This window comes from Festucalex cinctus, chromosome 11 (genome assembly GCF_051991245.1).
Source record: "Festucalex cinctus isolate MCC-2025b chromosome 11, RoL_Fcin_1.0, whole genome shotgun sequence".
NCBI classification, from domain to species: domain Eukaryota; kingdom Metazoa; phylum Chordata; class Actinopteri; order Syngnathiformes; family Syngnathidae; genus Festucalex; species Festucalex cinctus.
In genome coordinates this window covers 12,795,923-12,809,841 of record NC_135421.1, presented here as the reverse complement: position 1 = coordinate 12,809,841, position 13,919 = coordinate 12,795,923, and the positions used below count along the sequence as shown (strand labels likewise).

The following is a 13,919-nucleotide window of genomic DNA, read 5'->3' as shown; positions in this document are numbered from 1 at the left end:
ACTCAAAAGGATAAATTCAGCTGCGCTGTTGTTTCAGCAATCATACTTCAATTGAATGTGAAAACATATGCAGGGAACACTTAACCTCAAATAATGCATAATCGAAACCAAGAAAAAAAAAAACTCAAACAGAAACTGCTTAAGTGATGCGGCTACATTGTAACAGACAAAAGCATTCTTCAAGTAATTGCCCCCTAAATATTTAGAGTGGTATCCAAAAATAACAAATGATCTAAGCTGTTTATTGACATTCCCAGTTGTAGTTTAAACGTTATACATAGAAAGTTACATGTTGTGTATCTTACCAAAATGCTAGCTGAATGCAAAGGGTGGAAGAATATGGACCAATGAAATTAGCATCTATGTTGCAGCAGTACCCTAAAGTAAACAATGGCTGTTTGAAAACAAATGTAGAAAGACAATCTAACAACACTAACAGGTTTATATTATTATCCTCTGCGAAAAACTAGTAATATTACTGCTGTTTACAGAGTCCAATGTTACGACGTGTGAAACTCTTCTTCATGTATTATTATGTATGACTGTGTTATACTGCCCTCCAGTGGCCTAGACGCACACACCAGGTCAATGAGCATTGAAGCATGAACTGCTTAATTCCTTAAAACCTATTTAATTGTTGTTATAAAATATATTTTGAAAGCACAATAACGTACAGTACTACTTTCTTATTGATAATTGCTTTTTGGCTTTTTTTTTTTTGTTGTTCTGGGATAACAGCGCGCTGTATTAGGATGCAAAAATCAATAAAATTTAATACTCAAGCACACGGAACAAATGGAAAGCATTGCATCGAAGAGAGAGTAGAAGGGGTGGGGGGGGGCTGAAGGGCTACAGGTCGTTATCGCAGAACAACCACCAGTCAATTAACCCCACGCGTGTGATTAATCTCCTCATTTAACTGGGCTCAATCACGCCCAAGGATTTGTTAGGGCTAATTGAGCACATCTGCTGTGGCTACGACGCCAAACACAAACGTAAATAAGAAGACAGGCCACTTCACCTGCGCCAAGGAGTGGTAGCGGCGGAGCAGCCAGATCACAAAGAGCATGAACATGCTGTGGAGAAAGGGGAGGGGGGGGCAAAGGAACAGTTAATACATCGCAGTAGTAAACAAAATGTGTGAGACAGAAGCACTATGGTAACATGTTAAAAGAATGCTTTATGTAACACATTGGTAAGCTGAGACACTCCCCAGGGGCACAATATAAGGTACACTTGCACAATATAAGGTGATGGAGAACAAATTTTATGGATTAACTGCTACTACAGTTTGGGATGCCAAAGAAAATCGTGCATTATCATCAAATTTAACAGATTTTTTTTATTCTGATAATTATTGCAAAATATGTGGATAATAAATCAAAGAAAAATGAGTATAGAAAAAGCCAACAGGAAAGTACATCCACACTGTGTTTCTTCATCTTTGAATTTTTTATTTTTTATTTTTTTATTTTTTTTTTACAATTCGGATAAAATAAAGCATGTATTGTAGTTAGCTTTATGTTTTACATTTATTATAAATGTTTTAAGGCTAAAAAATCCCTCACCACACAGTTTATACACTTTTCTCATCGAGGCATTTACATTTTCTCAAATTTCTCTCGTTTAAACATTTCTCAATTTTTGAATAGGTACATTTACTGTGAAAAAAACAAATGCATACAAAATTTCAACAAAAAAATCCATGAAACAGCGAGACTGCGAATAGTGAACCGCATTATAGTGACGGAACACAAGCAAAGTTACTTCTCAGTAGACAAATGGAGAAATAGTTAACCATATGATGTTCGTACACCACAAAAATAAACATCGTTAAAATAGTAAAAGACAACCTAATAAACCGAGCGTTAGAAGTTTTTGTAAAGTCAATATGTATTGGATCGCAATGTGGAGGTGTACCTAATGTTGTGGCCTGTGAATTCAAGACTGTAAAAGAAAGTGGATTTTTTTTTTTTTTTTTTTTTTTTTTTTAATGATGAGCAAAGATTTTATCTGTTAACCATGCTCAGTTATGAAGAGTTCCGCTGTAACTACCAAACTAAATAAAGGTCACTGAGAGGAATCATTGAGAGGTAATTTAAAGTAATATTCACCATCCCACCAATGAGAACGTTCCCGTGGCTCTTTTCACTGTTAATATCACCGCCTGGAAATGAGAAGCAATTAGTTATTATGAGGCTCTTACTATAAATAAAGTGTGCAAGCTTGCGCTGTAAGTGATCGTAACCTCAGAGGTTGCAAATGAGAAGGTTGTTTGTCCATAGCCGTAACTAAAGAATGATTTTAAGCAAACAAAATGTGTTTACAAGTAAAAACTGTGTCCATGAGCTTATTTCTTTATGTCATAGTCCTACATCATGTCAAGAATGCTGTGACACTCCCTGTTGAAACCAATCTAATCTTTTAAGAATGTTGTTCATAATAGCTTGCACAATCAAATTGCTTTTCAAGCAAACACAGCATGTTTACAATAAACAGTACGCTACAGGCAAAGTCTTTCTGTTAACCTTGTGATTTTTGCATATCATACAGCTCAAGAGGGTGATACTAATCACCTGAAACTGATAGGATTAGGATCAATTGATAAGGTAGAAAAGAAGAAGATGCACAATAGACAAATGTCATTCCGTTCAAGCAATGCTTGTTTGTGCCACACTTACATGCTTATGTGACCTATTTCTACATAACACGCAACACTGTGACATGCAACCAGCCTGCAAATGACCTGACCGATTAAGATTTTTTGTCCATAACTACAAAATACAAACAGTGAATTTCCTTCCATAAGCATGTTTACGACAACACTAGAGCGATTTGACGATACATAGTTTAGGTGAATAATTACATTTTTATATGGTGGATTACAGCAAATAGTGAATAATAATGACAGATTAAGCATCTTATTTGATCAATAAAATCTTTTACTTAACATGCATGTTCCACACAGCTGCCACCAGGTGGCAGACTGAACAATAAACTAGGAACGTGATAATCATGATACATAGTCATCATACATGACAAAGTTAAGGTGCAAAACTAAATCTAACATAAATAACAAAGTGAGTGAACGAAATATTAACGAATACTACTTTTTTGGAAAATAATTAACAACAGCAAACACATAACATTAATTATTAATGAATCTATACAAAAAAGGAGGACCTCAAGATTCGGAGTATTCCAACTTCTTCAAACTACACAAGGCTTGAAAAAAGCAGCATAGCAGTTTGCAAGTCTAAATTTACATTTTGCGCTTCACCAAAACACAATGAAAAGCTGACACTCACAGATTTGTACGTTTTCCCCATAGAATGGCGGAGACATTCCCAAAAAGCTTTGCTGGACAGGACGTGTACGCACAGACGCAATTACGTCTCCAACGCGGAGGTAGTTAAGACCGGTGCTACTTAGTTAGCAGCTAGGTAGCAAGCAATGAGCTTTGGCGGGTTTTTATAGTGGCTAAACACGTTGCGGTTTCACTCCTAAATCAGAAACGAGAACGTCCATGGAGGCGAGTAAGCTACACTTGTGACAAGTACGGTCACATCTCATGAAGGGATTATGAGGAGTAATGAACAGAGGGAATGATGAAGAAGCCATGCTAATTGCTAAGCTAATCTGATATTATCGTGAAACACCGGAATTAAGTACTTGGGTTAATGAGTATACTTTTCAGAGAAGTCTGGCTAAAACCATGTTAAAGTGGAGCGTATTCACCTTTGAACAGCAATATAGCAGGCTATTTATAATAAGTGTGTCGAGAAAATTACATAAAATAATGCTACACACGTAGCTAAACTGGATGTGAAATTTTATGTGACAGCGTACTGTGCTTCAACCAGCAGAAGCGGCCTGGAAGATTAAAGGTACATTACAGTACATAATGAATATATACAATATCACTAATGTGATTTATTTTCACACCTCAAAAGTTTTGATTTTGAGGTCTACACAATAAATTCTAAAAATGTTCTCAAAATTAGAGTAGATCTTTTTCAATCAATTTATCTCAGTAAGCAGTCTTGTGCATTGTATTTTTTATTTTTTTTGTATAAATAACTGAAAAGATCCACATTGTGGCATATTGCTATTGTGATATAAAATGGCCTATTTCGTAATAGAACTTTTTTCCATATTGCAACCGAAAGTGATTGACAAGGTTCCTTGTTCATAACAACTAAAGTATACGCAATAAAATAAATGTCATTCAATTCAAGCAGAGCATTTAACATCATCATTTACAGGCTTATGTGACTTATTTCAGAATGTTATAAAACTCAAGACCGCCGTGACATGCTAGCAACCTGCAACTGAGTGGACCAATTAAGAAGAGTGTGCATAAGAACTAAAAAGCGCACAATAAAATGAATCATTGGGTTCACACACATTTACAACAAACGCTTAACAAAAATTGTATCTATGAGCCCAGCTGCCAATTTTTTACATCATAAAACCCAAGAAGGCTCTAACAATACCCGCATGAAACTGATATTGTCAACTGATAAGGTTGTTTGTCCATAACAAGTAGAGATTCCATAATAAATGTCATAACATTCAAGCAGAGCATGTTTGAACCACATTTACATGCTTACGTGACCTATTTCAACAGGTCATAAAAGTGAAGAGGGCTGTGACACGCTATCAGCCTGCAATTGATCTGACCAATTAAGAAGGGCATGACATCTTGAGAATGCACGATAAAATAATTTCTTCCATTCAGGCAAACGTGGTTACAACAGACATTAAACACAAACTGAGTGTAACCTTTACATGCTTATGTAGCTTATTTTGACAGGTCATTAGAAGCAGCCTGAAACTGATCTGATAACTACCGCCAGAGACAGACAAGCATGTTCAACATGCAAAAGCAGGAATGACGAGAATGAAAAACGTGCTCGCCTGGCAGGAAATGAAAGGCGCCGGCGGCCGTCTTGCATTTTAAAAGCGCAAATATCTGCATGATCACCTGTGCTACGTTGCTGCTGCTTTGGCCTTTTCCCCACAGCCGCTATCATTCGATCTAACACCACCATGGCTGGCAAAGGAGGAAATAAGACAGCCATTGGCCTAAAATGACCGAACAAGAGTTAACTGCTGAGCCTATTTGAATTCTGTTGAAAACCAAAACAGGAGCAACTAAACCATGTAAACAATCTCGTCGATTGATTAAACTGCATGTTGCAAACGTGCAGTGTGCACAATCAAAGACCTTGTGAGATCAAAGCGTCTTTAATGCAGATTCAAGAAAACTGACAGGTCTATGTGGCGTTTCATTTTTGTGGTATCATTTATTTTTCCCAATTTTCCATAGTTGTTGCCATTTAATTACTTTTTTTTCACAGTAGTCATTTTTATTTTGTTGTAAACCCTAATTTCACCTCAAATATATTCTAACAAAACAACATTGTGTCTTAAATTTTATAATTTCCACAAGCTGTAACAAATAAAAGCCTCCTCCCATTTGCCACTGTTTACAAAATATCAATTTTCTCTACCTTTTGTAATCAATACGATTGCTGGTATCTGGAGCCAATCCCAGCTTATTTGTGCAAGTGGAGAAGTACACCCTGAAATGGTCACCAGCCAATCACAGGGGCACCTCCTACTATTCTTACATTCACACTTACAGACAATATGAGTCTTAAATTAACCTAACAGGCATATTTTTTGGAATGTGGGACATTAGTGGGGTACCAGGAGAAAACCCATACAAGCACAGGGTGAAAATGCAAACTCCAAACAGGAAGGCCAGAACACAAATTTGAACCCCTGACCTCAGAACTGTGAGGTGGATGTGCTAACCACTAGTGCACCGTGATGCCATTAGAATATTCCATTACAGGTAACTAGAACCAATCCCAACTGACTGGGCAAGAGGTACCAAACTGTAACAAAGGAGTCCACACTGTTACTGCCAATGGAACGTTAATTATCATTATAAAGATGTCTAAGATACTCAGCTCGTGAGTCAACCAAGTAACTGCAGTTTTGCATATTTTTGAATAGCAAAACAATCGTCTATCGAAAACATTTAAATTAATAAAAATGCATTCGGTGATTTGAAGTAGAAACCAGCTTTACCAATGCATTCATCTGGAATTAACTGACAGCATGGGGCGATAGTGATTGAATGATTTGCTTACCGTCTTCGAGAGGGCTTGCTAGTAAATGATTTGTATAACTTTGGAAGACCAAAGAGTTCATTAGTGAATATCTGCACTTTAAACCAACTGTAATGAGCACTTCTTGGTAATTTACGGTCAACGTGCACTCACGTAGCCCTCCCAGTCCCCTCCCTGACTGAATTCACTTTATCTTTTCGAGCAGATAATGAGTTATTTGCTCTTTCCACAATCTTGCCAAAACAAATAAGGTGCGTCCAGCAGGCATGGCTGGAGTTCACGCCAATTGAGCGAAAACGTGTTGTCCCCGTGAAAGCAGAGCAGATAATTCGCTAGAAATCTGCTGTAAATATCCGAAGGCAAAGTGTTTTGGTTTGATTTGTCAACCAGGAGCTAATGATACTGTGCAGGTGTTTGCAACATCTAGGTTACTTTCATGGCCGTACCGCATAGTAATGCTCTTTTATGTGTGAACTGTAATGGTCAACCTACTAAAACAACCTCCAAATTAATCATTCCGCTGTTAATAAACCGGTGTTAGTGTTGCCATAGTTAGAGAAACCACCGATGTAGAGGCATGTTGCTAACGAGCCAATTGTCAGAACTGCACCAAACGTGCGCTAGTACTTACGCATCGATAGTCCTCAGAATCCGTGTTAAATATTACACAGCGTGAGTCGTTAATGGCTGACTTTATTTTCGGATTGTCCATTTCACCTCGCTTACGTTTATTGACAAAATCAGCTTCGATTTGTTTGGGGTTTTGGGCTGTGCAACGCACACCATTTCCTGGTCTACGGCACGCGCGGAGGACAAAAACACTAATAATGCAAACAATTTTGCCGTTCTTTACATTACTTTGCACGATATTACAGTGTTGTCGTTTAACCAGCACGTGTTTGAGCTTTATTGTATCAAGTGGAGATGAGAAACACGCAGAACCTGTCTATAAATAGAAGTAATTCCACTAATGGCATAATGTTTTCAAGTTCCAGGTCGTGACAAGTTGGCCTGCCCCAGCAACCTCTCCCTGGCAATTCCCCTTCCAGTCACGATGGCGCTATCTCCACATGCCCACATGCCGATGATTCAAAAACAAGCCAGCTCATTTACAGTCAAATGTAGCAAACCGCGTGACCTTTGTCCAAAACGTTGGCATCTGTGAGTGCAAAACATTGAGAATCAGAGAATAGAATGAAATGTCACACACAGGGTGTGTCTGCTGAAAATGTCTGAGGGCTATTTGCCCTCTTTTGGGTGGGAGGAATAAACAACTACTGATGTTTTTTGTGTGTTTGCATGCATGCTATGCAATTTGATGTGTTGCGCTAGAATGACAATGTGAGTGTTGCAGGTTCAGCTGCACCTTTCCCCCCCTAAAGTCAGGTGAAATAGCAACACAATGGATGTGGTGATTATATCTCAAGAAATAGACCAAAAAAAAACATATGCAGTTGAACACATATTCTTCCATGGGAAGTAATGAAAATATTGTGTTTCAGCATAACATAGTTCCCATCCTAACACTTTCATGAACTGCAGTCTTTTAAAGTAACATTTACAATCATACAATTAAAAACATAACAATAAAAATACCCGGTGTCTAAAACCAATATTATTCACCCTTTAAAGGCAGTCGACTGACTCGACTCTACATGCCATACTATTTTTTATTTTATTTTATTTTTTTGATGATGATGATATAAGTGGTCCTGTCCTGGTCCTGTGTGCTCTGATAAAACTCTAAAGTAATTTTGAATAAATAACTCAACATTTGTCTATGTTATTCAGAGTAGATAAAACAAAACCAAAACTATAAATTGTGGACTCACCCTAGTTCAGGGGTGTCAAACTCATGTTAGCTCAGGGGCCACATGGAGGAAAATATATTATCAAGTGGGCCGCATCGGGAAAATAACGGTATATAACTTAAAAACGATTGCCGTCAATTATAAGCAGATTTTCGTGGACCAGCCCTAAATTACGGAGCTCAACTGTAATCATATTGTTCCGAAAAATAACACAAATGCAAATGGTATGTAGCACTTTCCGGACGTGTTAAATCGAGCTGTTTTGCATATACTGTATACTGTTCCCAGAATGCATTGCATGGTGCAGTTAATGATGTTATAAGGATGTTAATCCTTGTCATATCTGTGTTACCAGTAATTGAATTTGTGACGTATTTAACACGTTTATGTCGGTGTATGAGTCCAAAAAAATAATAATAATTAAACAACCCGTAGTTTAAGTTGTGTGTAAAATAATGACGTCCAGGACGACGATTCCCCTACAAAGTTGCATTGCTCATTTTAGGACTGCTTGTGAAATTATAAATTTATTTGTTTTGATTGTGGCCAGCTGATTAATTAGTCCGACATCACAATTTTTTTTTTTTTTTTTTTTTTTTTTTTACTTTACAAAATCATCTCGCGGGCCGGATTAAACTCATTTGCGGGCCTGATCCGGCCCGCGGGCCGTATGTTTGACACCCCTGCCCTAGTTAAATGATGGCGTAAAGTACCTGGGAGTTGAGTCTTCATTATTAATGCTAAACTGACTTAGTGGTGTGCCATGCTTTCTCTAACCTTAATGTTGACTTGTGCTCCGCCATATGGTACTGAGTATACAGGACAAAATGTGTGTACCATTTTCCCCCTGCGCTCTGAAAACTGTGGGGTCAAAAATAATCAATTTGGATAAAAAAGGGACAATGTTTTGGGTTGTTGGGTACAAAACGATCCAATATTTGAGGTTGTTTTATACAAAATGACCCGATTTTTGTTTTGTGCAAAACAACCGAGAAAGTTCGGCCGAATTGACCAAAGTAGTTGATCAGTCAACTGTTTGAGAGTGCAGGGTGCAATAAATTCCATTTCCTGTTCTTGGGGTTTCATTACTGTTGTCCAAACACATTGTGGCGTTAATAGTTGAGGTGCTCGCTGAGCTGAAAATGGCACTCTTTCGAGAATTTTGGGTCGGAGTAGAAATTGTACAACCTGGGACCTTGGTCATTCCAATTTACAAGCAAAGCTAAAGGGCTGACAAATCTTATTTAAATGAGAAAAAAAAAAAACACCTCTACAAACAAGATATGTATAATAAAGCTGCCTCAGATAAAAAGCTTCCAGAGATTAGCGTTAGACAATGGCGATCTGCACAACAAAACTCACAGGATGAACAAAAGGATCTGACACATATTGAAAGAAACCAATTAACTAGGTACAACAAGACTAATGGCACACAACAAAGACGCAGGTTGGGAGAACACAAGGGATGGCAGGGAGTCGATTGGAAGGGAGACAAGAAGGCCAACAGGGCTGATTAAATTGATGAGTAATGAGGTAAAATGCGGACGTACACTGGGGGGATTGATCAGGGCTGGGGAAAGTATCCAAAATTGTACTCAAGTAAGACTTCTGTTACTTTAAAATAGTACGACTCAAATAAAAATAAGCAGTCCTCCAAGTAATGACTTGAGAAAGTAAGCATTCATCTGGGGGGGGACTCAAGTACTGAGCAACTTCTGATTTAGTTTGATAATAGAAATGTGCAAATTTAAATATTGTCAAACAATAGCACTTTAAAACATGTCTTACTTAAAAAAAAAATAATAATAATATAAATTAAGGCCAATTTAGCCACAACAAATTGTCTTTGTACAAAGCAGCAAAATCCACCCGTTTTTATCTATTTCATGGGGCGGCCATTTTGCCAATTGCTGTCGACTGAAAATGACATCACAGAGCCTAATGCCGCATTCAAGGAAGTTGGTATGTCAGACTTTTCTAACCTTCGACCAGGAAAAGTGCACTGGAACGCCCCTTTGAAGTGGGAAGTCTGAATTGAATAGCTGTGGGGGTGGGGTGAAACCTCAACTTCACTCAAATTCAGCTTCAATCTGACGTCACTCGACAGTGGCGCCCCCTGTGGAGACAAAGAATGTGAATGGTAGAACATAATTTACAAAAATAAAAACATACTCTTCCTTTATTATTAAATTTTTTGTTTTGTTTTTTTTTGTTATTCAAAATAACAACGTAATTTGCACTGACTGCGAAGATTTGTTATCTCCCTGCATCTTCTCCCTGCAAGTTATTCGGTGAAATGCATGAAATGCTTTGAAGACAAGATATTCAGCCATCTTTGTTGTTTACATTCACCTGGAACGCTTTGAGTTAGGAACTGAGACAATTCAAGTGGGATAAATCACCACCTTCCCTCAAATGCAGCATAAAGGCTCAGCTTGTGAACATCAGTGATGTCATTTTATGGCGCAGTGAATTGGCAAAATGGCCGCCTCCTGAGATGGTTAAAAAAGGGTGGATTTTTCTGCTTAATTCATATTCCACAAACGTAATATTAATCAGAATGCCATGTTCAGACTAATGGGGGCGCATAGACCATATTTGTAAATTTTTTACTCTTTAGGTAAAGGCAACAGAGCTAACAGAGCAACATTTCTGGGATATAGTAGACTATACACATAGATCACAGCAAAATGGACTTCAGGTGGTTTGAGTTGTCGTATGAGGTGGAACATGACTGTTAACATTCCATATTGTGCAGACGTTTTAGAACGTACTTGTCCGGTCGGGCACGCTTTTCATTGGTATAATTATGACATCAAAATGAGTGAGGTAATGATCCAGAGTCGTTTCAGGCTGTCGTGTTAACAATGAGCGCGATAAAAACATACTGTGCCACTAGAAAGACGACAGAAATGGAACGACAAAGTGGCTAACGATGCGGATAAGACGTCGCTGAATGGCTGTCGTTTCAAGTGATTAATAATTTAAGGCAGTTGGGACGTAACTGACGCAGCGCTCCCAAAAACAAAAACATGTTTTTATTTTCTCTGTTTAGTCTCGTGCGTAACTAGAATGTGACATCCCAAAACGACTTCTCATCTGCTCTCATTTATTCTGAGTGTTTTCCCCTCCCACAGGAAATAAATGGCACCAAGAAATAATCAGTTCCTGGTTCAAACTGTCACCATTCTAAAATCCAATATTCCGTATACTTTGTGCCATTAGCTGAATGAAAGTATGTCCAATTTTCTGCATACTTTTGCGAAATAACCGATTGCTAGTACTCATATTGAATCTGAATACTTTGCATTTAGGATCGTAACATCCTGCATGAAATGAATAGTCAGAATCATATAAAATTGAATTAGTTAATACAAAACTTTATTTTGACAAATCAGTAGAAAAACGGTGCAAAGAACGCATCTTTTAGGCACATATCCAGTCAGTTTGACATACAAAGTGATCTCATGGAATTCGTCATTGTTCTTAAAGCAGAACTATCAGTTGATTCCATTACATTGACCAAAGTTGGAAATGAGGAAATCACAGGCATTTTTTTTAAGCAGATACCTCCTTCCTTATTTTTCCCCATTCTCAGACATCAGTGTAGAAGTTGCATGGTCATACGCACACATTAACATTTTCAAATTGGCGATTCATACCACACATACGTATCCTGTCTTTAACTCAACATTCACATGCCCTGAGGTAATAAATTACACGTTAAATAACAGTTTTAAATATATTTTACCTGCGAATCAAAGTAAAAACTCAACGCCCATGAGTGCAAAAAGAATTGTTAAAGCCTTGAGTTGCATTCACTTTCAACACATCCTCAATCCAGTAGGCTAACACCCTTAGTACTTGTAAAAGTTGGGAGGCTGCCATCTTCATCATACATTCGTGGGTTAGTCATTTTCAACTTCACTTCAACCATTTTCAAAGTTAAAATGTAACAATACGGATGGGCCTTTAGGTGTTGCAAGTTTAAAACCCTTAGAGGAAACCCCCACAAAACATATAACCCACAAATGCTCATGATATAAAGTAACCATTTCCATCATAACTTTAGTGGCCCTCAAAGGACTTGAAATGGCCTCTGATAACAGAAACAGTCTTGCTTGCTTTTTAGAGTCCAATCGACTGCTTGTAGCGCTTGGTGAGGGAGTCGGCCTGCGTGGTGAGCTTACTCAGAACCCCTTGGAGCCCGGCGAGGTGGTACTGGAACTGCTTCTGCAGGTCCTCCTCCTCCTCCTCATCCTCGTCGTATTCTGACGAAGCGGATGACAGCGAGGAGGCGAAGGAGGACGACGAGGTCGTGGAGGCGAAGGAGGACGACGAGGTCGTGGAGGCGATGGAGTTCATGCGGGTGAGCCGTGGCGGCGTCTCCTTGACGACCGGGGAGACCCTCAAGCCCCACTCGATGTCTCGCCGGATGGACTTGAGCAGCTGGTAGTAGCTGTACATGTCCACGTCGCCCTCGTCCACGTCCGACTTGTGGCCGCAAAGCTCAGAGTCGTCGCCCAGAGGCACGTCCCGCAGCAGGCTGGGCACCATCACCGTCTGGTCCATGTTGTTCACCGCCCCGAGGAAGCGGTTCATGGCGTTGAAGAGGGAGTTTTTCTGAGCGGGAGTCTCGGGAAGGAGTCGCATCATTTTGCCTGCGGAGTTTTCTCTTGTATTTCCAACAAGAGATGAAGTGGCGGATAATTTCCGGGTTGTGACTCCGGGGAAGGCACAGCTGGTGGCCGAACTCGGTTGCTTAGTTTCACGCCTTGTCGTTGTTTGACGTTTAACTTTCCGTCCCCGTTTTAAGTAGAGAATGCTCAACGGCTTAAATATAGTAAGGGTTAAACTGCTCGACCCGTTTGTCCGGTTCTTCGACTTCAGTCAACTGTAACAAGAGCTGGGGTGACCGTGAATAGCACCCGGCAGAGGAGAACGAAGCGGGGAGGGGCTCCAAAGTGACAGCGAGCTGCAAAAAAATCACAAACAAAAACAAAAAGGTCTGTGGATATCCAATAATAAGACAAAAAGCAACAACATACGCTCACGTCGCTTATTTCTTTTTATGTTCAGTTATCTTACCTTGAAATGTTCCGACTCTGTTTGCGGTAAGTCATTAATTGCGGCAACTCAGCCTGCATTCTCCAAACATGACACACGCGTGCGTGGGAGAACGAGCAAGCTATATGAATATTCATGAGCCATCAGGCCACCTGCGCCGGGACGCCTCTGGGCCAATCAGACGGCACGTATGCAAAACAAGTAGCACGTGTTGGAAGTTCGGCGAAGGCGTGTATAAGCGTCTTTTTGTAATGCTAAAATAATAACTAAAAAAAAGTTTCTAAAACAAGATGCTGATTCATGTGCTGTAATCACTTCCCAAAGAGCTTATGGCGTAATTTGCAGTTGATTTCATTAAAACTCACCTCAAAGGGTGCGGCCTGATGCAAAAAAAAAGAAAAAAAGAAAAAAAAAGCTACCATTTTGATGAGGGTGCAGTTTCCGGTTTTTGCATTTTCAAAATTATTTCACGTCAAATAAAGTCATACTTATTCAGCGCTTTTAAGCAGCCGCAGGTCACAAAGTGCTTTACAGAACCGATCAAATAAACCTTATTTGTAAACAACTATGAATTCTACAGTGGTAACATGACTAGTTTAGTGAGAAGGCCTTACCCAAAGTCAGTTGTGATATCCACCATTTTATGCGTCTCGAACAGAAATATAGACATGTATGAATGGATGGATAGTATCTAATTCAAGGGTCTCAAACTTGCAAACTTCTCAAACTTGGGAGGCATTTGCAGCAGGCAGGACAAAATATTGCAGCCCCCTACTTGACATCAAAGTTTAATGTTAATATGACCCCCATGTATTGTCCTGTTTTGTTTGTTTGTTTTTTTTGCTTGTTTGTTAGTTTTTAAATCACTTATGGACTACCATATCTCAGACTAATGACT

General features: G+C 39.0%; 2 protein-coding genes across 6 annotated transcripts in view; both read right to left on the bottom strand.

The window, feature by feature from the left end:
* Positions 1–6,938, bottom strand: part of LOC144030056 (cyclic AMP receptor 4) — a 101,919-nt gene extending 94,981 nt beyond the window's left edge. The window contains exons 1-3 of one of the 5 annotated variants that reach the window (XM_077535968.1): positions 6,775–6,938; positions 2,115–2,167; positions 1,022–1,076 (exon numbers count right to left, since the gene is read on the bottom strand). In XM_077535968.1, coding sequence (XP_077392094.1) covers positions 1,022–1,076; positions 2,115–2,167; positions 6,775–6,855 — 189 coding nt within the window. In that variant the 5' untranslated portion in view covers positions 6,856–6,938. Of the gene's footprint in view, positions 1–1,021; positions 1,077–2,114; positions 2,168–4,987; positions 5,040–6,164; positions 6,231–6,774 lie in introns of those variants that run through there. The other 4 variants (XM_077535973.1, XM_077535971.1, XM_077535970.1 and 1 more) reach the window with 4 other exon arrangements.
* A 4,375-nt stretch (positions 6,939–11,313) lies between these two features.
* Positions 11,314–13,196, bottom strand: mid1ip1a (MID1 interacting protein 1a). Its single transcript, XM_077537509.1, has 2 exons — positions 13,043–13,196; positions 11,314–12,929 (listed from the first exon to the last, which is right to left on the bottom strand). The coding sequence occupies exon 2, from the start codon at positions 12,608–12,610 to the stop codon at positions 12,083–12,085; it is 528 nt and encodes a 175-aa protein (XP_077393635.1). The 5' UTR covers positions 12,611–12,929; positions 13,043–13,196; the 3' UTR covers positions 11,314–12,082.
* Positions 13,197–13,919: the final 723 nt, after the last annotated feature.

What these genes read in the sequence shown, in the direction of transcription:
- mid1ip1a (XM_077537509.1), bottom strand. Translation starts at nt 12,610, where the DNA reads ATGATGCGACTCCTTCCCGAGACTCCCGCTCAGAAAAACTCCCTCTTC.